The sequence below is a fragment of the Ammospiza caudacuta genome, chromosome 15, assembly GCF_027887145.1.
Source record: "Ammospiza caudacuta isolate bAmmCau1 chromosome 15, bAmmCau1.pri, whole genome shotgun sequence".
Taxonomy (NCBI): Eukaryota; Metazoa; Chordata; class Aves; order Passeriformes; family Passerellidae; genus Ammospiza; species Ammospiza caudacuta.
In genome coordinates this window covers 10,333,506-10,356,670 of record NC_080607.1, presented here as the reverse complement: position 1 = coordinate 10,356,670, position 23,165 = coordinate 10,333,506, and the positions used below count along the sequence as shown (strand labels likewise).

The 23,165-nt window shown below is 54.2% G+C and overlaps 1 protein-coding gene across 2 annotated transcripts in view; it reads right to left on the bottom strand.

Annotated features, from left to right (window-relative positions):
* Positions 1 to 22,787, bottom strand: part of PLCG1 (phospholipase C gamma 1) — a 49,144-nt gene extending 26,357 nt beyond the window's left edge. For both annotated transcript variants that reach the window (XM_058814455.1, XM_058814456.1), the window contains exons 1-4: positions 22,575 to 22,787; positions 1,069 to 1,221; positions 660 to 753; positions 176 to 223 (exon numbers count right to left, since the gene is read on the bottom strand). In XM_058814455.1, coding sequence (XP_058670438.1) covers positions 176 to 223; positions 660 to 753; positions 1,069 to 1,221; positions 22,575 to 22,776 — 497 coding nt within the window. In that variant the 5' untranslated portion in view covers positions 22,777 to 22,787. The remainder of the gene's footprint in view (positions 1 to 175; positions 224 to 659; positions 754 to 1,068; positions 1,222 to 22,574) is intronic.
* Between the last annotated feature and the right edge of the window lie 378 nt (positions 22,788 to 23,165).

Sequence of the window (23,165 nt, the reverse complement as noted above, 5' to 3'; positions counted from 1 at the left end):
TAGGGCAGGAAAACAAGACAGCTTTTTAATGATCATTTTTTAATTCAGTGAAAATCAGCCAGGGAAGTTTGGGACTTGGATTAAAGGTTCCCTGAAGATGAGCATTAAAAGCCTAACAAACCCAGAGGGTTTCAAGTACAAGGTGAACCCTCCCAGCCCAAACCCCCCTCCTCACCTGTCCTCCCGGTTGCGATCCAGAGAGTAGAACTGCTTCCGGAGCCACCTGGGTGGGAAGGCACAAACAGGCACAACTCAGCCCCTCAACAACCAGCCCCTGCTCCAATCCCCCTCTGGAGGATGCTCAGTGCCACACCAGCCTCTCCCACATCCCTCCTTCCCACCGGGAACCCAGCTCTGCCCCTTTCACAGGCAGCCTACCCTACTTTCTTACAAGTTCTGCTTTAAAAGTGCCTCTGCACTGAAGTGCTACAGATAATACAGGCTGTGCACATGCAGAAACATCAATTTGTGGTGAAGCTCCTTCTCCCTGATGCATGAGATCAGACTCTGGGGTCAGCAGGATGAAGCTGCTGGGGTGCAGAGGCAGAAGTGATGGGTCAGCACAGCTCAGAGAGGGAATGTCACTGTGCTCACTTTTTTTCTGTCAAAACAGACAGAAGGGAAAAGAGAAAACAAGTGCAGGAAAAGGCTTTCCTCACCTTTCAATCTGCAGGGGGGTGGGTGCCCTCAGAGTGTCTGCCACCAGCCAGTTCAGCCCCTTGATCCACATATTGACCTCATCCTCAGAAGTGGCTATGGAAAACGTACGGGAGAAGTGGGAAGAAGGGACACACAGCAGGCTTGATCACCAACCCAAACCTCCTGGGACTATCCCCAGCACCTTACATGCCCTATTCACTGCTTCACCCCCTTTCTGGTAACATTTCCCCCACACACAGATGCTCTGGCTGGTTCCTCTCCACGGATGGATGTGGCTGGCTGCACCCCTCACCCCCGCTTATCCCACTCCCGAGAGCTGGGAGTTATCCTTGTCCCCGAACTGTCTGGGCTCTGTGAGGATGAAGCTCTGGCTCAACCCTGCCTGGCACAGCCCCAGGAGAGCTCTACCTTGCAAGCTGAGGGTTTTCAGGCGGAATTCTGTGCCGTAGAGGACCACAAAGCAGTGAGAGTGCTCCGGTCGGAAACACGGATCCTCCTGGTAGCGGTCAAAGTCCCGCGAGTTCCTCCCCAGGCGGATCTCCTTGATCTCACGGATGTCCACTGGGAGAGAGGGAAAACATTCAGTGAACAGCTTGGATTTCCCACAGCACTGGAGAAGGAACAGCACAGATGTTATCTTATTGCAGGGGTTCCATACTGCTGTCTCCTTATCACAAAAGCTTCATGCCTCCTTGGTGTTTTTTGTGGGCAGCTCCTCAGAGCACTGACTTTCTTCTTCACGAAGCAGCCAACTGACTCCAGTTCCCTTCTCACCCAGCCACCCCACTCTTTTACAGCACTCTTCTTCTCAGGCCTGTTCCTAATCTTTGATAATTGGCCCAGCTGCAACTCCTTAGGGTTAGGATTACTTTCGACACTGTCTTTATTTTCTTATATTCTATCCCCCTACACACAGATGAAGTGGATTTAGTCATCTGCAGAGCTGGGTTAGCACCTAGCACATGATGGCAGCCCCAGGCTGGCATCCTGTAAGCACAGTCTCCTCTTACTGCTTCCCAAGGAGGTTTCCCCAGCCAGATCCCCCCAATTTCCTCTCTGTTCCCCAAAAACAGCTGAATGTCACCTCCACAGGGATCTCCAGGAAGGGGCAGCTGTGTGCATGCTGGAACATTAGCACTAAGCAAGGAGGACACTGAAAAGGGAGCATCTCACAGAGGAAATTCTGGGAAAGGATTCCTATTGCCATAGAACAAAGAGAAAACAACAGCAGCAGCAAGGCAAAAAAAAAAAAAAAAAAACAAACAAAAAAACAAAAACCAAAACAATGAAACCCAACCCAAACCCAAGAATTTTTGCTTCCTGGAAAAATAGTTTCTTAAATGCTCGTGGGAATCAAATAACAACATTTCTGAGTCACATTTCCAAAGCAGATGATGCTTCTGAGCAACGCAGGATGGAGATTACTGCAAACCTGGCATGTAATTCATCCCAATTAAACTCCACTTACTGCACTCACTGTGGATCATCTCCCCTTTCATTTCTATTTACTGCAGCTTAAAACCAGACAGAAACGTGACCTGCTCATCACCCACAGCACTGAACTGCAGCATGAGAGATGATGCTCTCTCCAAACCCCACAGCAAGGCAGACACAGGGATTGACTTTGGGAGGATTTGTGAAGCACAAAGGATGTTGGATCCTCTCTTGGATCCTGAGAGTGCACCTGGAGACAGTGGCAGCCTGCTCATGGGACACATCCAGACAATCTGTGAATTTTGGGGGTGTCCTGTGCAGAGCCAGGAACTGCATCTCATGATCCTTGTGGGTCCCTCCCAACTCAGGATATTCTGTGACTCTAATAACCCTCCAAAGCTCATCAAGCTGTGACAAGGGCATAGAAAGACCCAGCTCCTTGGGGCTGCAAAGCAAGGACAGACAAGCTTCCTAAAATAAGCAAGAATGTGACTTTTTGAGGCATCACTTACCCTTTGGAAAGGAGCTGTCTGGCAGCTCCAATGTTAGCATGCCCTGCCATAACCTTACCCATGTGCTCACATCCTTAGTGACACAGCAGGTTATTTTAGCCCATAAAAACCCATCCCACAGCTCAGGTCTGTGCACCCAGGACACACACAGTGGGGCTGAAGGCTAATCCTGCCCTTGGAGGATGCAGGGTTTGACCAACACAGTGGGGAAAACATGTCGGATGAGTTTTCCTGGTAATTTACCAGGCAATAACTACCAAAGGAAAGTGCTGGGATATTCCTGCCCTGCCTTTGCAAGTGCTGTCTGCACTTTAGGATGTTACAGAGTTTGCTGTGCCCTGTGCTCACCCCTCCCTGCACAGAGCACCAGCAGGTTATTACCCAGTGAGGCTGTTACAGAGTGCATACCTAAAATCCACGCACTGGAGAGAGCCCTGGAGCAAGAGAGGTGCTTATCAAGGACAAAAGCACGCAGGGAATTCCTGGGGCAAAGGGCAGGAGCCGTGAGGATGGGGCAGGAACCTCCTGCCCACGCATACCTGCAGCTGCTTGCTGTTCTCTCTCACTCCCAAACCTGCCCGAGTGTGCTGGGGAAGGCAGCTGGGGCTGGTTTGTGCAGCACAGGGCTGAGCCCAGGCTGCCCTGCCAGCCCTCCCTCTGGCAGTGCAGGACCTGGAACCACCAGGGAAAGGAGGGCTGGAGGGATTTTCCTCTGTTGTCTTATATATCCAGATATATATATCTTATATATATATATTCTTTTATCATTATAGTGCAAGGATTCCCTATCCTCAGAGCTTCATGCCTCCTCAATGCTTCTTGCAGGCATCTCCTCTAAGCACTGACTGTTCCTGGTCCTTGCAGCAGCCATCTGACACCAGTTCCCACCAATCCACTCTTTTATACCACTGTTCTTATTGGCTACAGGTGTGGCCTGTTAACATCAGGCCTGCTCCTAATTTTTAGTAATCGGTGCCACAATAGCTGCAACTCTTTGGGGATAAGATTACATTCTGTACCACCTTCATACTGTATCCCCCTACGTTCCTCGAGCCCAGGGGTCACAGGGACACGCTGCAGGCTCTGCAGCCCAAGTGTCACAGGGAAAGGAGGGCTGGAGGGATTTTGCTGGAGCCCAGGCGTCACAGGGACACTGCAGGCTCTGCCCTGCTCAGCACCAGGAGTTTCCCCATCTGTGGTGGCACGGGCTCTGTGACATGACCCAGTGTCCCACCATGGGGCTGCACCTCGTGTCCTTGCTGGGAAAGACTTGCCAAGCATGTGGGCAAAGTTTTGTGTTGGGGCTTTAGCTGCTCACAGTGACCCCGAGATGTGTTAGAAAGTCTCTTTTCCCAGCCTGGTGCTCAAAGGAGGAGTCAGAGCTCTTCAGTTCTCGTTCTTAAGGTTGTTTGTTGTTTCTTGTCAATAAAATTTTTTCTCCTGCTCTGCTGAGGTCCATTCAGCAGGACAGACAGAAGCACTCTGGTGTTATCTTTTTAGACTAAAAACTACATGTACATGATTTACCATAACTTCCCAATACCTATCACCTATGTTAGACAGTGAGCTTCTACTCTAAACCAATCCAAAAGTGCCACCATCACAGCAAAAGATGGAGGTAGAAAAGAAGAAAGGCTGGACATGCCCAGATTCCTCCAGCTTGCCCCCTGAACTTCCATTCTAAAAAACCCCAAAATCTATTTTTCACCCCATGATAAATTCACTGTCATTCTACTTAATTTTTCGTGGCTTGCTGATCTTCATCTAAGGCTGGTAACTTGCTCCATGGGTCACAATCAGAACCACAGGGGCATCTTGGTCTCTGTGCCAGGGTCTCTGAGCCCCCTGGCAGGGGTCTGGGCTGCTCAGGACAGCCAGAGGGATGTGCTGGGTCCTGACAGGTGCAGGGTGAAGCACCTGGGGGGGTCCCAGCTCCACAGGCACACCTGGGCAGGTGAGCTGGGGCAGGCCCTCCAAAGACAAATCCTCTGTCACCAAGGTGAGCCACATCTCCCCCTCACTGAGCTGCCCTCTCCCACCAGTGTACAAACTGGTCCTTATCCCACCTGGGATGTGGCAAGAGAGGAAGAACTTTGTTGTCGCAGACATCTTTCTATGAAAATCTTTTCTTTAGGATTTTTTCCTCCTGACAGGCCTCAGGAACAAAATGTAAACAATGGTTATCTGCTGCTGTGGAATGCAACAGGTGCATCTGTGATTGGTCTCATGTGGTTGTTTCTAATTAATGGCCAATCACAGTCAGCTGGCTCAGACTCTCTGTCCAAGACACACACCTTTGTTATTCATTCCATTCTATTCTATTCTTAGCTATCCTTCTGAGATTAAACCTTTTCTTTTATTCTTTTAGTACAGTTTTAATGTAATATATATCATAAAATAATAAATCAGCCTTCTGAAACATGGAGTCAGGTCCTTGTCTCTTCCTTCAACATAAGACCCCTGTGAACACAGTCACACTTGGTCCTGCAGCTGTGGCACAGGAAGCTCTGTGATGGAACAGGAACCCAGCTGCAGCATCCCTCACCCCCATGAACTAAAAAGGCAACTCAGCCCTTGCAGTGAAGCACTCAAATCCACATAAAACATCTTCTCCCTTCCCTTGCTGCCCCAGGGAGGAGCATCCTGGTGCCCAGGGATCAGTGGGCAGAGCTGGGTGCCCCAGAGCAGAGCCAGCAGCACACAGGGCAGGGTGGATGAGCAGTGCTGGGATTGCAGGCTGGCTCCTCTCCAACCCTCCTGGGTCTGTGTGCAGCCAGCAGAGGCTCTGGGAAGGAGGCAGCACAGCCCATCCAGCCCAGGGATGCTCTGAGCTCCCCACACGGTTCCACAGCGCACTCTGAGCCATCCCATGGCTCCACAAACTGCTGTGCCCTTCACAACCTCCCAAACTTCCCCACTGCCAGGAGAAACAGCCTGCCCCCCCCTTTCTCTCCAGGGCTGAAAAAAAAAAAAAAAAAAAAAAAAACAAAAAGAAGAAAAAAAAAAGTCCCATTTCTGGGCAAAGAGCCCTCTTTCAGCAGGAGTGGGTTGCATCAGAAAGAAAAAGCTGACCCCGGATCCACCTCCCTCACCATGTAAGAAAAAAACCCCCACCAAATTACCCTCTGGTTACATGAAAACCAAAACCAGATCCACCCTTGAAGTCATTTAAAACTGAAACTCCATCCAAGCCTCATTTCCCCGCTGATGGATGGGGTGTTGTAACGTGCAAGGGTAAGCACAGCCTGGAACAGGCTCTGAGGGTTGCAAAACAGCCACCTCCAGAGGATTTCTGTAAAGATGGGAAACTGATTAAATTCAACAAAAAAAAAAAAAATAAAAGAGCTGACCAAAAAGAGCATTTAGCCAGATGACTTTCCCGGATGGGTTTATCAGGGACAGCCTCCAAGCAAACACCCACCCCATCAACAGGCACTGCTGGGTGTCCCTGGGGACAAATGCAGTGAGAGGCAGGGGTCAGTGCCAGCCCAGCTGGCTGACATGGGCTGATCCTGCCTGGGGGCAGTGGAAAAGCCTCCAGCCTGCTCACTCTGGCACAGAAAAAGAGGTTAAACAAAGAGCCTTCCTGCTATTTAGCATTGTGGACCCCACTGAGCACAGCCATGTGGTCATCCCCAGGCTTCCCATCCCTGCAAGGGGCACCAGAGGGTCAGGTGGCCCCCAGGGAGAAAAAGGAAAAAGAAATGTGAGTAAAATACAAGAAAAATCTATTGTGCAGCAGCATGGAGAGTAAAGCAGTGCCACCCCCTTTTGATATTTCAGTGGGAGCCCCCTGGAGGGGCCATTTGGGCCAGCAGTGGCTTTAGGAGCTGCAGGAGCATCCTGGCTCACCTGCCCCTGCTGCACCCACCAGCCTGGTGTTCCCCCCACCAGCAGCCCTGCCCTGGCTCTGCTGCTGCTGCTGCAACCCAACACCGGCTGCAAGAACAACAAAACCTCAGCACAGCTCCCCTGTGAGCTCAGGAATGGCTGGGCAAGCTCTAAGTGCTTGGCTGGCCGGGGGCCAGAGCCCTCAGCACCTCTCGGTCTGCCTGGAGCTGTCTCTGCCCTTTGCTGCTCATGGAGCTCCTTCCTCTGCCCTGCAGAGCCCCAAACTCCTGGCAGGCTGCAGGGAATCAGGCAGAGCCAGCTGAACTGGGGTTTGGCACGGGGCAGGGATTAGGGTGGCTCTATGGACACGTGTGTGACACCCATAATGGGCACACTCAGTGTAGGGACACGTGTGTGACACCCATCATGAGCCAATGAGTGTAGGGACACGTGTGTGACACTCATAATGGGCACACAGTGTAGGGACACGTGTGTGACACCCATCATGAGCAAATGCATGTAGGGACATGTGTGTGACACCCATAATGGGCAAACGAGTGTAGGGACAGGTGTGACACCCATAATGGGCACACTCAGTGTAGGGACAGGTGTGACACCCATCATGAGCACACCGAGTGTAGGGACGCGTGTGTGACACCCATCATGAGCAAATGAGTGTAGGGACACGTGTGTGACACCCATCATGAGCAAATGCGTGTAGGGACACGTGTGTGACACCCATAATGGGCAAACGAGTGTAGGGACAGGTGTGACACCCATAATGGGCACACTCAGTGTAGGGACAGGTGTGTGACACCCATAAGGGGCACACTCAGTGTAGGGACATGTGTGACACCCATCATGAGCACACCGAGTGTAGGGACACGTGTGTGACACCCATAATGAGAAAATGTGTGTAGGGACACGTGTGTGACACCCATCATGGGCACCCTGAGTGTGGTCCTGCCCTCTGCATCCCCTTCCCAGAGCCAAGCACTCAGCACAACAATCAGGAGCGCATGTCACATTGGGATTGGTGTTCAGAGTGACAATAGCTCACCCTCTCAAGGCCACAAGCTCCCTTCATGCACAGGCTAAAGCAGGCACAGTAACTGTGAAATTTAACATCCTTAATTGAACATCCCTGGACTGAAACATCCCTGGACTGAAACATCCCCACTCGGACGAGGTTACCGCATCCCCCTCGCTGCTCAGCATCCCCGATCAGGTTTCCAGAGGAAGAGCCAGTGCCATTAGCAGATGGCTTATCCAGTCAGGACAACAAGAAAGCAGCTGAGGCCTCTCATTTGACCTTAACGGTTTTTCAGAGGGCAGGGAGCACGGCTGAGGCATCCTGGAGGCCAGCAAGCACCAAAGCAGCAGCCCCCTGTGCCCCAGAGCATCCCTCACCCCCATGAACTAAAAAGGCAACTCAGCCCTTTCAGTTAAGCATCCAAATCCACATAAAACATCCTCTCACTTCCCTTGCTGTCCCAGGGAGGTGCCCAGGGGATCAGTGGGTCCCCCTGCTCTTGCTGCTCCCACATGCAGGTGGTACCTGTGCCTCAGGAAAAGGAGCAGGCAAAGCCATTTTCCCCTCCAGACTCAGCTCAGCCGTGGCTCAGGTTGCTCTAACGAGGTGCTTCATCTCACCTGCATCACAAACTGGATTTTTTTTTTGCTCCAAGCCACTGGATTTTGCTATGAAGTCTCAATATCACTACCCCAGTGCCAGCAACATCCACGGGGATGGGATGGGAGGAAGAACAACTCAGTGGGCTGGAGAGGGGACAACAGGGAGCTCCTGACCAGCCAGGGTGATGGGGCTGGCCTGGATCCCAGCTCAGATCCTGGCTCAGCTCTCAGCACTCCTGTCACTCAGAGTGGAGTGAGAGGATGTGGCAGGGAGCTCGAGCACCACCTGGGAATGGCAGGGGCAGCAGTGCCAGCAGCAGTGCCAGCAGCAGTGCCTGGGCAGCCCACGCAGGGCACGCAGGGAGGGGCTGGCTGCTCTGTGGGCACCAGGGCTTCCTGCCCACCCTCTGCTGTGCCCCCCAGTCACACGGCCTGTGGCTTCTGAGCTCCTGTTCCTCCCCCCCAAAATCCTTATCACCTGCAGAGGAAGCTCAGGAGATGTGCAGGGAGATAGGAGATGCTGCTGGGAGGATGTGAGGACCTGACCTCCCCTCCTCCTCCCCACACAAACCCCACATTAGGGGCTGGAGCAGGGAGGCAGAGGATCCTGCCCAGACACTGCTCCTACAGGGCACAGTGGCCTCTTCCCAGGCTGCCTTACCAGCAACAGCCTCACCCAGGTGGCCTTCAAAAGCTCTTGAACATCCTCTTGCTGTGAGAAGCAGAGGCAGCTGTGGGCTGCCTGACCTGTTATCAGCACATCTCTCCTGCTCGCCCTCAGCTGCAAGAAAATACGTGTAAAAAACCAAAGCCGATCCTCCCAGCGAGCAAAGCAGGATGCTGCCACCTCCCAGCCAGGGCTGGGGAGCTCAAGGAGATGGGCAGCAGGTGGCAAATGCCAGGCAAGGGCTCCAGCAACCCTCCTCCTGCAGTGCTGGGGCTCCCTCCTGTCCTCCATGAAAATTCTGAATTTGTGGAGCTGTGGGGTTTGGTACCAAATCCTAGGCTGGGCATCCAGGGCTGCTGGCTGTGCCCAGTCCCACATGCAAGGCTGGCACCTCTGAGAGCCATGGCCTTGTAGCACTGTCACCCCACAGGACGTGGGAGCACATTTCCATCCCACAGAGGGGCACAGCTGCTCCAGCTGAGGCAGAGCAGTCCCACATGGCTGTACCCAGTGCCACATGGCTGTACCCAGGGCCATATGCAAGGCTGGCACCTCTGAGAGCCATGGCCTTGTAGCACTGTCAGGACATGGGAGCACATTCCCACCCCAGAGAGAAGCACAGCCCCAGGTTTTGCTGACACAGAGGCTGCTCTGAGGACCCTGGTGTCCCTGTCCCAGACAAAATGAGGCTGGTGGCAGCCTGAGAGCCCCTCCAGTCACCTCCCTGTCTGAGAGGCACAAATTCCACTGACTCACATGGAAAGGGGAAGCTCAGCTCTGCTGCTCTGGCCTGCCTAGGGAAGCTCCACAGCCCACCCCAGGGTGACCCTGTTCTGCAAGGCAGGGCAGGCTCCATCCCCCAGCCCTGCAATGGCCTGTCAGGAGCAGAATAAATCACAGGGAGGGTGGGATGGAGATGGGTGAGCACAGCTCCTGCCTCTGCCCCTCTTCCTCCCTTCCCTGCAGGGAAGATCCCACACAGCTGCAAGGAGACAGAGGTGGGCAATGATGAGGCACCAACACATGCTGGGAAGAGGGTGAGAGGCTGAAGGGAGCTGCTCCATGGGCAGGTGCCCTTCATGGAAAGGCTGAACAGGGAACCCTCCTGTGCAATGTCCCTGCATCCCTCTCCTGGACCTTACAGGGTCACTGATGTCCCTCCCCAGGCTCTCAGCCAGCCAGGGGAAGGGGATGGGACCAGGCAGACTGGCAAAACCAAGGACAGAGGGGCAGAGCTGCCAATCCAGCAGCTCTGAAAGCACAGCTCACAGGTGGGAGCCTGGCAGAGCCAGTGAGGAACCCCTGGCAGAGGTGGATTTAGGGACCTGAGTGTCCAACAGCAGCAAACTCTCCTTGGGGCATTTTGGGGATTCCTGCACTCAATAAGGTGCCTTCCCTTCCCAACTTTCATGCCCTGTCACAAAGCAATTGTAGACAAGAGTTGGACATTGTCCCCAGGACAGGGCACAAAGGCACGGAGTGAAAAGCAAAGCACAGAAAAGATTTGTCACAGTGGCAGCAAATGTCAGCGATGCTCAGATGCTGTGACTCAGGTTTCACCCACCCCTCCAGATGACACAATCAAGTTTCCATGACAGATTTACAGCAGAGGTGGCCAGGACCAGGATTTACAGCTGGCCAGGACCCTCATGGCAGCAGGGAGTGGCTTGTCCCTGTCCCCACCAGGGCTTGGACTCTGCAGGTGAGGGAAGAGGAGGGTGGGATGAAGATCCCATGTGCTGCTGAGCTGCTCCAGGTCACCACAACAGCCTGGCCCCTTCCTGTCCCATGCTCAGCTGCTCTGAGGCTGGCAGGGCTGAGGATTTGCCAGGGCACAGATGTGACTTCCAGATGTGTGCCCTCCCCTCCATGTCCCTCTGTGCCACTGAATGCAGAGAGGCCCAGGGGCTGGAGCACCTCCTCCTGTTACCTCCTCCTTGGATTCTCCACCTGAGTCACTTTTCCACCTCAACACAAAGAGCAGAGCAGCTGCAGGTGCAATCAAACCTGTCCCAAGGTGGTTGGAAATGGAAGCAGTGACTCTCCTCTTCCCTTTCCCCCAGATTTGCTCCCTCTGCTCTAACCACCATGGGACCCCCTGGGCTGGTTTCACCTTCCAATGCCAAGGCAGGATTGTGGGGGATAACCAGCCACAGGCAGTCCTTACAGCACCATCCAAGTGGAGATGTCCAGGCACTGAGCAGACACTGCCCTGGCACATGACAGCATTTTCAGTTTATGGGGGAGAAGCAGAAACCCATGGTGATGGTGTCAAACCACTTGGGACTGTTTTTTTTTTAATGACCTCACCTGGGATTTATTTGGTCCCCAAAACTGGAGACCTCTTCCTGTTTGTACCCCAACCTGCTCCACGGTTCCTATCAAACCTGATGCATCAATGCTCCAGAAATTTCATTCCCTCACCTCCAGAACTCTTCACAAAGTGCCCCAGAGCTGCTGGAGGTTACAGGGACAATAATCCAGCTAGCAGCAAGACCTTGAAAACAGGCTGACACCAGTCACTACAGGACATGTGAGACACAGAAGAGGGGGAAAAAAAAACCAATAAAAATCAATTTCTGCAGCTTTGCTGGGACACAGAGACAAGCAGAGCCAACTCCCCACTGCCCTGGCAGTGGAATCTGGAATCAGGGACACAGCTCTTTGCTCTTCTGAAGCTCAGGAGGGCTGAGAGCTGCAGGGATTAACAGGGCAAGGACTGCAGCTCAGGAGAGAGGGAGGGTATCCAGAGTGCCCTGAGAGAAGGAGGGAATGCAGAATGCCCTGGGACCCTGGCAGGAGGAGCCAGAGGTGGGTGAGTGATGTCTGAGGGCAGGAATCCAAGCACAGGAGGGATGAGGCAGCAGGCTCTGGGTTCTGCTCTGATGAGCCAGGGGCACCAAGAAGGACATGGACAGACAGGCAGTGTCCAAATGCTCAGCAAACAAAGCCAGGCAGCCCCTGCCCCACCTCCTGCCAGCTGGGAAGCACGTTTATGGGGTGCAGGTCCCCAGGGCAGGCAGCCAAGGGGGTGAAAGTCCTCTGGGACATTCCCTGCTCCCAGCACCACAGCCTGCCTGACTGGGCTGGGCTTACACCACCACAGGTGAGGAGGAGGAGGAGCAGGAGGGATGAAGGATGCACTGGCACTTGCAGGGGGGTGTCCTTTAATCACCACAGCATCAGCACTGCTGGGAGCAAGGAAACAGGAAAAGGACTCTCGGGCAGCTGCTGTGCCCAGGCCTGCAGTGACAGCTGTCCCCAGTGTGGCCATTCCCAGCCCTGCCTGGTGTGGCCCTACCATGGGCTGATGCTCCAAGGGCTCTGCATGGGATCCCAGCAGGAGGGGAGCACAGGATAGCCCAGAGGGAACCGAGAGCAGGACAGCTGGAGCAGCAGAGCCAGGAGGCAGCAGAGCAGCCCCAGCAGGGCTGTGTGTGTCACCCAGAGCACCCCTCCAGGCCCTGGGGACACAGCACACTGCCAGCTCCTGGGGAGGGAGCTTGGAGCCAGCAGAAAAGGCAACCCTGTTGTCATTACATTGCAAGGGTTCCATATTGCCAGAGTTTCACACTTTCTTGATGTTCCTTGTAGGCAGCTCCTCTAGCACTGACTCTTCCTCATCCTCACAGCAGCCAACTGACTCCCATTCCCTCAACCAACCAACCCACTCTTTTATAACACTCTCCTTATTATTGGCTACAGCTGTGGCCTGTTAACATCAGGCCTGCTCCTCATCTTTAATAATTAACCCAGCTCCAACTCTTTAGGGGGTAAGATTACTTTCCATACTACCTTTATTTACTTATGCTCTATCCCCCTACACAACCCTTGTCCCCAAGATGCTTCAGCCACTTCCCAAAGGAGCAGGACTGGGAAGGCAGGAGCCCTGCACACCCCCCAACATGGGTAAAGGCTGGGGGTGAGCTGCAAACCCAAGGCAGCACAGCACTGGGATTCCATATGTCCAGGCAGGAAAAAGAGTTATATTCCAAGAAAAGGAAAATAAATGTGTTTGTAATGGGTTGGGGAGAAAACAAAACCTGTAAGTCACAGTCCTGCCCCCTCTGCTGTGGCTTTTGGCCACTGCATCCTTAAGGGCAAACAGCTCAGCACAGCATCCCACAGCACAGAGATCATGTGCTGGACCATAACCTTCCCTGGGAGGATTTCAAACCAGCACCATGGGATTCCCTGGGACAGCCAGGGATGCTCTGGGGCACCCTGACAGCACAGGAAGGGACTGACCAAAACCTCAGAGCCACAAATGTTTACAAACACAAGGGAGGACCTGCAGAGGAAAACAAGGGAGAGATCCATCCCAGATGCTGGAAGGTTTCCCATGGCTCCCCACCCAGCCAGCCAAGCTCAGGAGCCCAGATCAGGCTAAAGAGCCACCAGAGCACAGGGACAGCAGAGATGGAGCTAAAATGCAGTCTGAAAATCACAGAGACTTTCAGAGTATGGGCTGGCAGCATCCTAAGGCTCTGCTGACCTGTACAGCCATAGTGTGCCAGCTTCTGCTAGAGACATCAGCCCATGGCTGTTTGGGTGCTCAGAGTGCTCCCCAATCCTGAATCCTCCTGCCATCCCCTGTATCGAGGTGTTCAATACATGACAAGGACAGATCAACAGGCAGCAAAGTGCTCAGAGATAAGGACACTGGGACGGGAGGGATGAGGCTGGCAGATCAGAAGCAGACAGCCCTGGGTGAGAGTTCCAAGTGCTGGGGGATCTCCAGAAAGGCTGAAAATTCTCAGAAATGAGGAAGCTTCTCATTGGAATCAATGTGAAAAAGCTTTTTCCACGCACAACAGCGCTTTGCTCAAAATAAGAACACTCAAAACTTAAAGATTAAAACCATTTGGAAGGACAGCTTTTTCCAGCACTTCAGAGTGCCTTTGGGAATGGCTGCTGTCACCATGTCCCTTCCTAGGGTCTGGAAGACACCCTCCCCACCAGGGCATGATGTAACAGCTCCAGCAGCAAAACCACATTGCTGGAACAGCCATGGGATCAGGCAGGACACAGCCAGGGATGGGCTGGATGCTGAACTGATCCCTCAGGGCACACCAGCAGCACCAACCACCCAAACCAAGTGAGCTGAGGAGCCTCCCAGGTTCCTGTGAGCATCCCCAGGTGTCAGGCACCACACAGCCCTCTCCATCCAGCTGCTGCACACCTGGGGAACACCCAGAGCTCCTTCCATCCCTCTCTAGACCAGGTATCGCTCTGATGGTAAAAGATTTTAAAATCACAGAAAATTCAGGGAGTTAGGAAGAAAGTTAGGTTTAGTAGGCCCTGGGGAAATGTTAAAGGTTGGCACTGGGGAATGTCAGCCCTTGTGTTTGCTGAGCATGTTAAACTCTGCCTGTGTAGTCAGTATATGATAAATGATATAACTGTTAGATGTGATTAGATATAATTATTGCTTAAAATATCATGAGAAATTATGTTAGGAGTTTGAGGAGGATCACGAGAAATCCATGCTTGGATGAAATCAATGTATACAACAGACCAATGTAAGTTAATTATTAAATATGTAAGTGATGTAATGATAGAATATAAAACATGTTCGGCTCAAAACCATGTCGAGTCAGACTTGGGTCTGTGCACCCCTGACACCCAAAGCTCCTCAATAAAAGCACCTGCACAGAATCATTCTGTGATGATGTGTCCTGAACACCAACACCTCCAGTTGCTCCAGTCCAGCATCATCTCCCACCATCCCCTCACCAATCCTCTTTGGCCAAGGGGAAACAGGGAGGATGTGGGGGGGGACCTTTCAAAAGCATTGTAAGAGCTTCAAAATGTTCTGATTTCTACTGCTCTTAAACCTCAGAGAACACCAGAAAAGCAATAACTCTTCTCCACTGTCTTCACCCATTTCCTTCTAACGCATGGCAAGGTGCAGCCACTGGTTTTTCAGCTCAGAGCTGCTGGGGTTTCTGTGCTCAAAGGCCCACACCTCCTCCCCACACACTGCAAGCTCTTCCTGGGCTCCCCACACCCTCCTTCAGCGTGAGCTTCACCCTGGCTCCCACAGAACCTGCAGCAGCTCAGGGGCAGGGACACAGCACGGGGGCTGCCAGGTCACACAGCCCCTAGAGCCACTGTCACACACCCTGAGCCTGCACTGAGCACAGCCTGTCCCTGCTGCCCCCTCACCTGCCAGACACAGCCCAGTGTGGGGCTGGGGTGTTCCTACAGCCCTGCAGGGCAGAAACCACAGGCTGATCCCCAAGGGCAGCACCCACAGGCTGATCCCCATGGACAGCAATCACAGGCTGATCCCCAAGGACAGCAATCACAGGCTGATCCCCATGGACAGCAATCACAGGCTGATCCCCAAGGACAGCACCCACAGGCTGATCCCCATGGACAGCACCCACAGGCTGATCCCCAAGGACAGCAATCACAGGCTGATCCCCAAGGACAGCAATCACAGGCTGATCCCCAAGGACAGCAATCACAGGCTGATCCCCAAGGACAGCAATCACAGGCTGATCCCCAAGGGCAGCACCCACAGGCTGATCCCCATGGACAGCAATCACAGGCTGATCCCCAAGGACAGCAATCACAGGCTGATCCCCAAGGACAGCAATCACAGGCTGATCCCCATGGACAGCACCCACAGGCTGATCCCCATGGGCAGCACCCACAGGCTGATCCCCAAGAGACCCCACAGCTCCTGTCCCATGGCCTGGAGGGTGTCAGCACCCAGGACATCCCTCTGGCTGTCCTGAGCAGCCAAGACCCCTGCCAAGGGGCTCAGACACCCTGGCACAGAGCCCAAGATGCCCCTGTGGTTTTGATTATGACCTGTGGAGCAATCTACCAACCTTATATGAGGATGTGCAAGCCACGACAAATTAAGTAGAATGACAGTGAATTTATCACAGGGTGGAAAAGTAGATTTTGGGGGTTTTAGAATGGGGGTTCAGGAGGCAAGATGCAGGGATCTGGGCATGTCCAGCCTTTCTCTTTCTTCTTCTTGGCCTCCATCTTCTGCTGTGATGGTGGCACTTTTGGATTGGTTTAGAGTAGAAGCTCACTGTCTAACAGAGGTGATAGGTATTGGAAAGTAATTGTAAATATTGTATATGTAGTTTTTAGTATAAAGACATAACACTCCTCTGGGGGCAGGGGGAATGCCTCTGTCTGACCTGCTGAGTGGACCTCAGCAGGCCAGGAGAAAGAATTTTATAGATAAGAAACAATAAACAACCTTGAGACCGAGAACTGAAGAGCCCTGACTCCTTCTTCAAGTGCCAGGCTGGGAAAAGAGACTTTCTAGCACATCCTGGGGTCACTCTGAGCAGCAGAAGCCCTGGCAGGAGGGGATGCTCAGCACAAACTCTGTCAAGCCCAGGATCCCACTTTGGCAGAGACAAGTTAAACACACAATCAAATGTTCCACCTCCAGCAGCTCCTGAGGTTGCCATGAACAGGCTGAGCTGCTGCAGCTCATCAATGAGCCTGCAGCTCCAGCAGAAGGGTGTGTGATTAGCCAAAACTGTAAGGCAGTCACAGGAGAGGGTCTGTTCTAGAGCCCTGCTCCATTCCCAGTGTTCCACAGTTTTACATCCTGGCCAGGCTGCCCATCACAGCTCACTGATGTGGGTCAGCTCCAAAAGGACACAACAACCCCAGTGCTCTATGGAGGGGAAGGTCCCAGCCCAAGAGCAGTGCCCAGGCTCCCAGAACACAGAGTTTACACCAAACCTGCTCTCCTGGGCACCTCCTGGCCAAGCCACACACAGACAGCACTGGGGCACTGGGAGCTTAGGGCTGCTCAGGGCTGGGGACTTCAGCCCTGACTCAGGGCTGCAGAGCCTCTCCTCCGTGCCTGCAATCTGTGAGATATGCAGGAGGCCACACGCCTGCTCACAGGGGACAGGGGACAGCCAGCATGTCCTGGGGGTGCTCACAGGGCAGCCATCAGATAAGGAGCCGGCAAACACTCTGAGATAAGGATAAAGGATAAGGATGACCATCCCCACTGTGCAGGCAGGGCAGCTCAAAGAGAGAGTAGAGATCCCAGGCTGGCTTGGGCAGCTGCTGGCTCAGCTCCTCAGCGTGGAGATGGGGCACACTAAAGTTCTGTATAAAACCCCACAACAGGACAGCCCCCGGTGACAGGAGGGGACAGGGCTGAGCTGAGCACGGCACCCCATGGCACACAATCTGCAAGGGCAGATGTTCACACCCAGCTCACTGAGGGGCTCCTGCTGCCACACATGGTGTCCAGCCATGTCAAGGAGGAAGCCAAGCCCTGAAAAACTCAGCCCCTTGATGTTGGTGAGAAATAATCAGTCCAACACTTTGAAAAACATCTCCAGCACATTGCCATTAGTGGGCCTGGACCCCACAAGGCAATTCCTGCCACGTGGCTGATGGCAGGGGAAGGAACCAGATGGATGGGGGACGTGGTGCAGGTTCTAGGGGAAATCACCACAGCCAACTCCCAGCTGCTCTCCAGGTTCAGAGCAGCTTTTGAGATGCCAAGGGAGGAGGTAACACATCTTACTGCATGGGGAGGGGTTTTGTAACCTGCCCCTCCTGGAGGATGCTACCAAGAGTAAAGCTGGGATGACAAAGGGGAGAGGCTGATTCAGTCTGGAGGTGAAGGCAGAGCAGAGCTCACTCGCTTTGTGTGCAGCACAAATGCCCTCACAGGCAGGAAGGGGGACACAAAACCCTGCCCTCAAAAGCTCCCACAGCAGAGCATCAGCAGGGGAAGCTTCAACCATCCTGAGAGCCACAAGCTCTGCTCTCCCTTCCCACCCCAGCCCTTGCACAGCCCCTGCTCCAGGCAGCTCCCTCCTCCCTTTCCTGCCCACTGCACCCCTGGCTGCAGGAGCAGGAGGGACCCTCCAGTGCAGCAGCTGCCCTGCACCCCGCGAGGAACTCACTCTGAAGTCATTTTATCCTTCAGAACCATTTCTGGCTCACTCGCTTCTTAAGAGCTCCAAGCTCCTCAAGTTCAAGCAAATGGCCCCCAAAAAACATAATTAAAGAAGCTGTGTCCCAGTGGGCTAATGAAAGAGGCTGGTGCTTGAAACGGCTGGGGCGAGTACGAGCCACACTTCAGAGCCACTTTGCATTAATATTTTACAGCTCATTTCTTTTCTTTTACACAGGCAATGGCTTTTCTCCACCTCCAAGGGACTGAGCTCATTTCACTGAAAGCAAGAATGCAACCAGGGTTTTTGTGAGGTAGGTTTTTTTTTCTTCTCTCTCTCCTCTATAAAACAAACATCTGCTCCAAATTTTCAGCTCACTCTCTGAGCAAACTCTCTGAATTTTCTGACGTGTTTCAAGGCAAACAGTTCAATTTGAAACTGGCCTATAACCCCCCCAGCATGAGAAGGTAACAATGCAAGACCCTTTTTTATTAAAAATAAAGAATCAGTTAACACAGGAAGTTTAAAAGAAAATAAATGCATAAAAGAAAACTGACTTGAGGGATTAGCTCTACTCTGCTCTGGGTGCTTAACAAAAAGAACAGAAAATTTTTAGCACTCTTCCTATTGTAGCAGCCAGGCCCTCTGCAGAGTTATTAGCAAGAAAGCAATGCGTTGGTAATTAAACCTGGCTGGAACTCTATGAACAAAAACAAGTATTAATTGAAAAAAAAAAGCCTTTTTTTTTATTTTTTGGCACAAACCAGGGTTGCATTTTGCACAGTTTTGAAGAAGCACAGGAGAAGGGAAAGGGGAGCCCAGGGGAGCTCACCCTCCCTCCCCAGCCCTCAGCTCATGGAGATTCTCCTCACTCTGGAGTGGAGAGCTCAAGGAGAGCAGCTCCTGTCCAAGAGAAGAGGCTCTCATGGGGCAGCCCAGCTGGCTGGGCCCTGCTGAGCCCGAGCTGCCCACGGAGGGCACACAGGGGACACACACAGGGTCTTTATGCACTGGCACAAAGCGCTACACAAGGGGCACAAAGCAGGGGACGAGGACAGGGCTGGCACACCAGCAAGGGCTCTCTGCTCTCCATCCCCCAGCACCTCCTGGCTCGTGGGCAGTTCATGGCGGCCAGAGAGGCCAGCTGGTTATCTGTCCATCTACAGCACAGGTGGTGATGCCACCCAACCCTTCAGGGAATCATTAGGAAAAAGTCCTCTAAGACCATCCAGTCCAATCATTAACCCAGCACTGCCAGGTCGACCACTGAGCCATGGCCCCAGGTGCCACATCTGGCACAGCTGGTTACCTGTCCATCCACAGCATGTGTGGTGATGCCACCCAACCATTCACAGAATCATTACGGCAGGAAAAGTTCTCTAAGAGCATCCAGCCCAACCACCAACCCAGCAGTGCCAGCTCCACCACTGAGCCATGGCCCCAGGTGCCACATCTGGCACAGGCTCCTCCTCATCCAGCATCGCCCTGGTCCAACCTCACTGCTGCCAGGAGATGCTGAAGCACACAGAGACCTTCATCCCTGGCCCAACCTCACTGCTCTAAGGAGATGCTGAAGCACACAGAGACCCTCATCCTTAAGTGCAAGAAGTTCCTTGCAGAGGCCAGTCAGACCCTGCTGGCTTCAGTAATTTGAATAAAGGTGGCACAGGAGCATGGCAGAGAAAGGGAACTCACAGAATCACAGAATTTCTAGGCTGGAAGAGACTTTTAAGATCATCAAGTACAACCCATGCTCTAACACCTCAACTAGAGCATGGCACCAAGTGCCACATCCAGTCTTTTTTTAACTCAGACCCACAGCACGAGGCTGCTGAGGCACCAAAGGCACAGAGCACAGGGGTTCCCTGGACCTCTCTCCAGCAGTGGGGTGCCCTTCAGCCTGCTCAGGCTCTGCTCCCCTCTAAGCTCCACATCAGAGTGCACAGAAAGCCAAGCACCACCCAAACATTGTTTTTAAGGCAAAGAACTGGCTGCCTGTTGCAGAGTTCAGCAGAGATCAGAAGTACTGACAGATCCTGGGGCAGCAGCTTCTCCACAACACCTCTGACAGTGATGGCAAAGCTCCAAAATGAGCACCACCACACTGAGGAATGATGGCAGGGGCTGTGCCCAGAGCCCTCTCCTCCTGGCACGCTGCAGCTTCAGCCCACCTGCAGATGAGCCAGCACACCTCTGTCCCTCCCTGCACTGCCCACCAGGCACCAGGAGCTCCCCAAGCTGCAGCCACGGGGCTGTGCTCTTCCCAACACATCCTCACCCACCCCTCCCTGGACAAACACACATCTCCTTTCTGCACACCCACCAGGAGTAGAGAAAGGAGCACAGATGCTCCACAGCTGGTGTCCATGGAGACAGAACTCTCCAAGACATGGGCATCCACACAGACATGCCCCGAGCCCAAAACCTCCATATGTGATATACTGTGGATGCTCACCTGTTCTGAAATGGATAACAACCCAGAATCACCCCTACTTAGACAATTAACGTGTATCCAGGGTGGTCTAGAGCTCCCCAGTGGCCTCCATCTCTCAAGAAACACAAGAACATCCATTACAGACCCATGAACACAGCAATCTTTGACCTGTAAGTCCCCAAACACCGTTTGGTGCAGATGCTGTTGCATGGGAAGGAACATCTCACCTCCTGAGAGCTGGCCACCCCCTCAGCGAGCAAGCTGGGGCCAAACCAGAACCACCACCAAAAGCAAAATCCAACTTAGTGCTCCCTGTGCTGGCATGGCTTGTCTTCATGGGGAGAACTGGCTCCATGGCTGACACTATCCTGCCCTGAAAGTGACCAGCTCAGCTCCAGATTACTTCACCCCTGGTTCCCACCATGGCCATGCTGACCTCAAGGGGATCAGCCAGGAAGGGAATTCCTTGGTGTATTTGCCACATGAAGTGGAGCTGTCACGCACCTGGCTTCTCCCAGGCATCCTCTTTCTGCCCACAAAGCACATCCAGATAAAAGCAGGGAAGCTGGCCAAGAACCCAGCACTGCTGGCCATTGATCCCATGCTTTGCCTTGCCTGCCTAGAAACCCAGGCACTATTTGTGTACACAGGCTGGCATTTCCAGCTGGAGCCCCACAGCTCTGTCCAGGAAGTGTTAAAGCAAAGCTCTGCTCCCAGCCCTGCCAGCTCAGGGTGCTGGGTGACACCAGAGCAGGGGACTGAGCACAGGATGAGAGAGGATGCCATGGGGAAAGCATCTGCATCAGAGAGATGGAGCTGAAGATACAGCAGCTCTTCAGCCTGATGTCCTCTGTGTCCAGCAAGGCCCACCTGGCCCCCTGGGAGGGTCACACATAGTGTGGGGACACCATCAGCATTGGGGGGCACACACAGGGAACCCAGAGTCCAAAGCCACCAGCCAGACACCTTGGAGAGAAGCCCCAAGGAATTTTCCTCTGTAACATTAAAAGAAACACAATCATCTCGGTCGCTGGGACACTCTGCTCTTGGACGTCTGCACAGCACAAGAATTCCTTGCAGCCACTGCTTTATCATTGTCAGGCCCACAGTTCTGGTATAAAGCTGAAGTTCTCTAGATTTACCCCACAGGTTACAGGGACACACCTAGGTCTGTCCCCAGGAACAACCACCCCTGCAGACACCAGTGGGGACCTCTGTCCCTCGTGGGCACACGTGGGCTGTGGGCTCAGTCTCAGACCCAGCAAAACCAACGTTTGCTCAGCCTGAGTTTAAGAACAACTTAAGCCCAGGGTCAACAGAATGCTGCTCTCTCCTCCCTCTCACACTGCCTCATCACTCCCAGAGGCCTTTCTGGGAAAGAGATGGGGGAGCTCCACATCCTCATGATGCCAAAGGCTCCCCCCAGACCTGCCTCCACACACCACAGGGCAGAACATAGAGGACTCAAAGGGTCTCAGGGCATACCAAAGCCCCAGACTGGCATTTTGCGGACCTGCCACAGAGATGTGCCACCATCTCCATGCCCTTTCCTCATCTAAGCCCCTGGTACTAACAGCATCCCAGCTTTCCATCCTGGACCAGCAGCACTTGCCAGGAGAGATGACAACCCCTCCCTGGCCTTGCTGGGCCTCAGTCACATCCCCCAGCATGGGGAAGGCCAGTGCCATGGCCAGCACCACCTCTCCACCCCTGGGCCTTCATGCACATCCCCTCTTCCTCATGTCCCACAGGGAACAGAGACCCTGTCCTTGCGCTGGAGCACACGGGGGCAGGAAGGATAATTTAACAAAAATTATCTGGGAAATAAACACCAAGTTTAAGAGTGCAGAGCATGCCAGATCTCACCCCCTTCCCACCTTATGCCCATGCATAAGAAACCTGATTTTACACTCAGGTTTCTTACGCATCCTTTCCTCTGTCCTCCTCATCCCCATCCAGCACATGAAGCCGGGGCTCACCTGACCCTGTGCCATCACCCTCACAGGGCAACGAGGAAGGGAACGGAACCACAGCACAATATTTTGGGCTGGTTTTCCTCTGTTTAACCTTTTCCGTTTGCTCTCATCTGTTGCTCCGAGGTGCAACCGCAAAAGGGCTCACACTAACCCTGCCTCCTCTGAGGCTCCCTTAGGCGCTGCTCGCCAAGGCACCACCCGGGAAAACAACCCGTTTATCCCGGGGGAAGTTTGGTGCCGAGCAGGGATGCGGAAAGTTGGGAGGCGGCGCTGGGCGGGGGAAGCGGCGGTACCGGCCCGCGCATCCCCCGCGCACGGAGCGGCCCCGCGCCGGGACCGGACCCTCTCCGCGGGGAGATGCCGGGCACGGCGAGATGGGGGTCCATTATTTCTCATTTTCTTCCTCCTCTCCCCGCCAGCGAGCCCCGGCGCTCCCCGAACGGCGGCTCCGGGAGGGCTCCGGCCCCGCCGCCCCGCCCGGGCAGCGCAGCCCCTCCGCGCCCCTTCCCCCGCACTCACCGGCGCCCTCGACCTTGTCGGAGCCGCGGCTCCAGGTGACCTGCCGCGTCTCCAGCTTCACCTGGAAAGTTTTCCTCTCGGGTCGCTGCGACTTTTTGGAGTAGAAGAGGGTCATGACGGTGCCCACCTCCAGGCTGCGGCACAGCTGCGCCGCCTCCGCCTCGCTGGGCGCCCCGGGGCCGGCGCCCGGCCCGGCCGCCATCGGCGCGGCGAACAAAGGGGAGCGGGAGCGCCCGATCCCCGCCGCGCCCCGCGCCGCCGCCGCGGGAGGGGAGCGAGCCGGAGGAGGAGGAGGAGGAGGAGGAGGAGGAGGAGGAGGAGGAGGAGGAGGAGCGAGGAAGGAGGAGGGAGGAGGGAGGGGAAGGGGCGGAGCGGGAGCGGCGCGCTGCCGGCGCGGGGGGCGGGCGCGCAGCGAAGTGCGGGGGTTCCGCGGGGGGGACCCTCACCCGGGGCTGGGTTGGGGGGGGACACGGACCCGGTGCTGGGGCTCGGGGGCTGCGGGGGGACACGGACATGGGGCTCGTGGACTCGGGAGGGACCTGCACCCGGTGCTGGGGCTCGGGGGGGACACGGACCTGGAGCTGGGGCTGC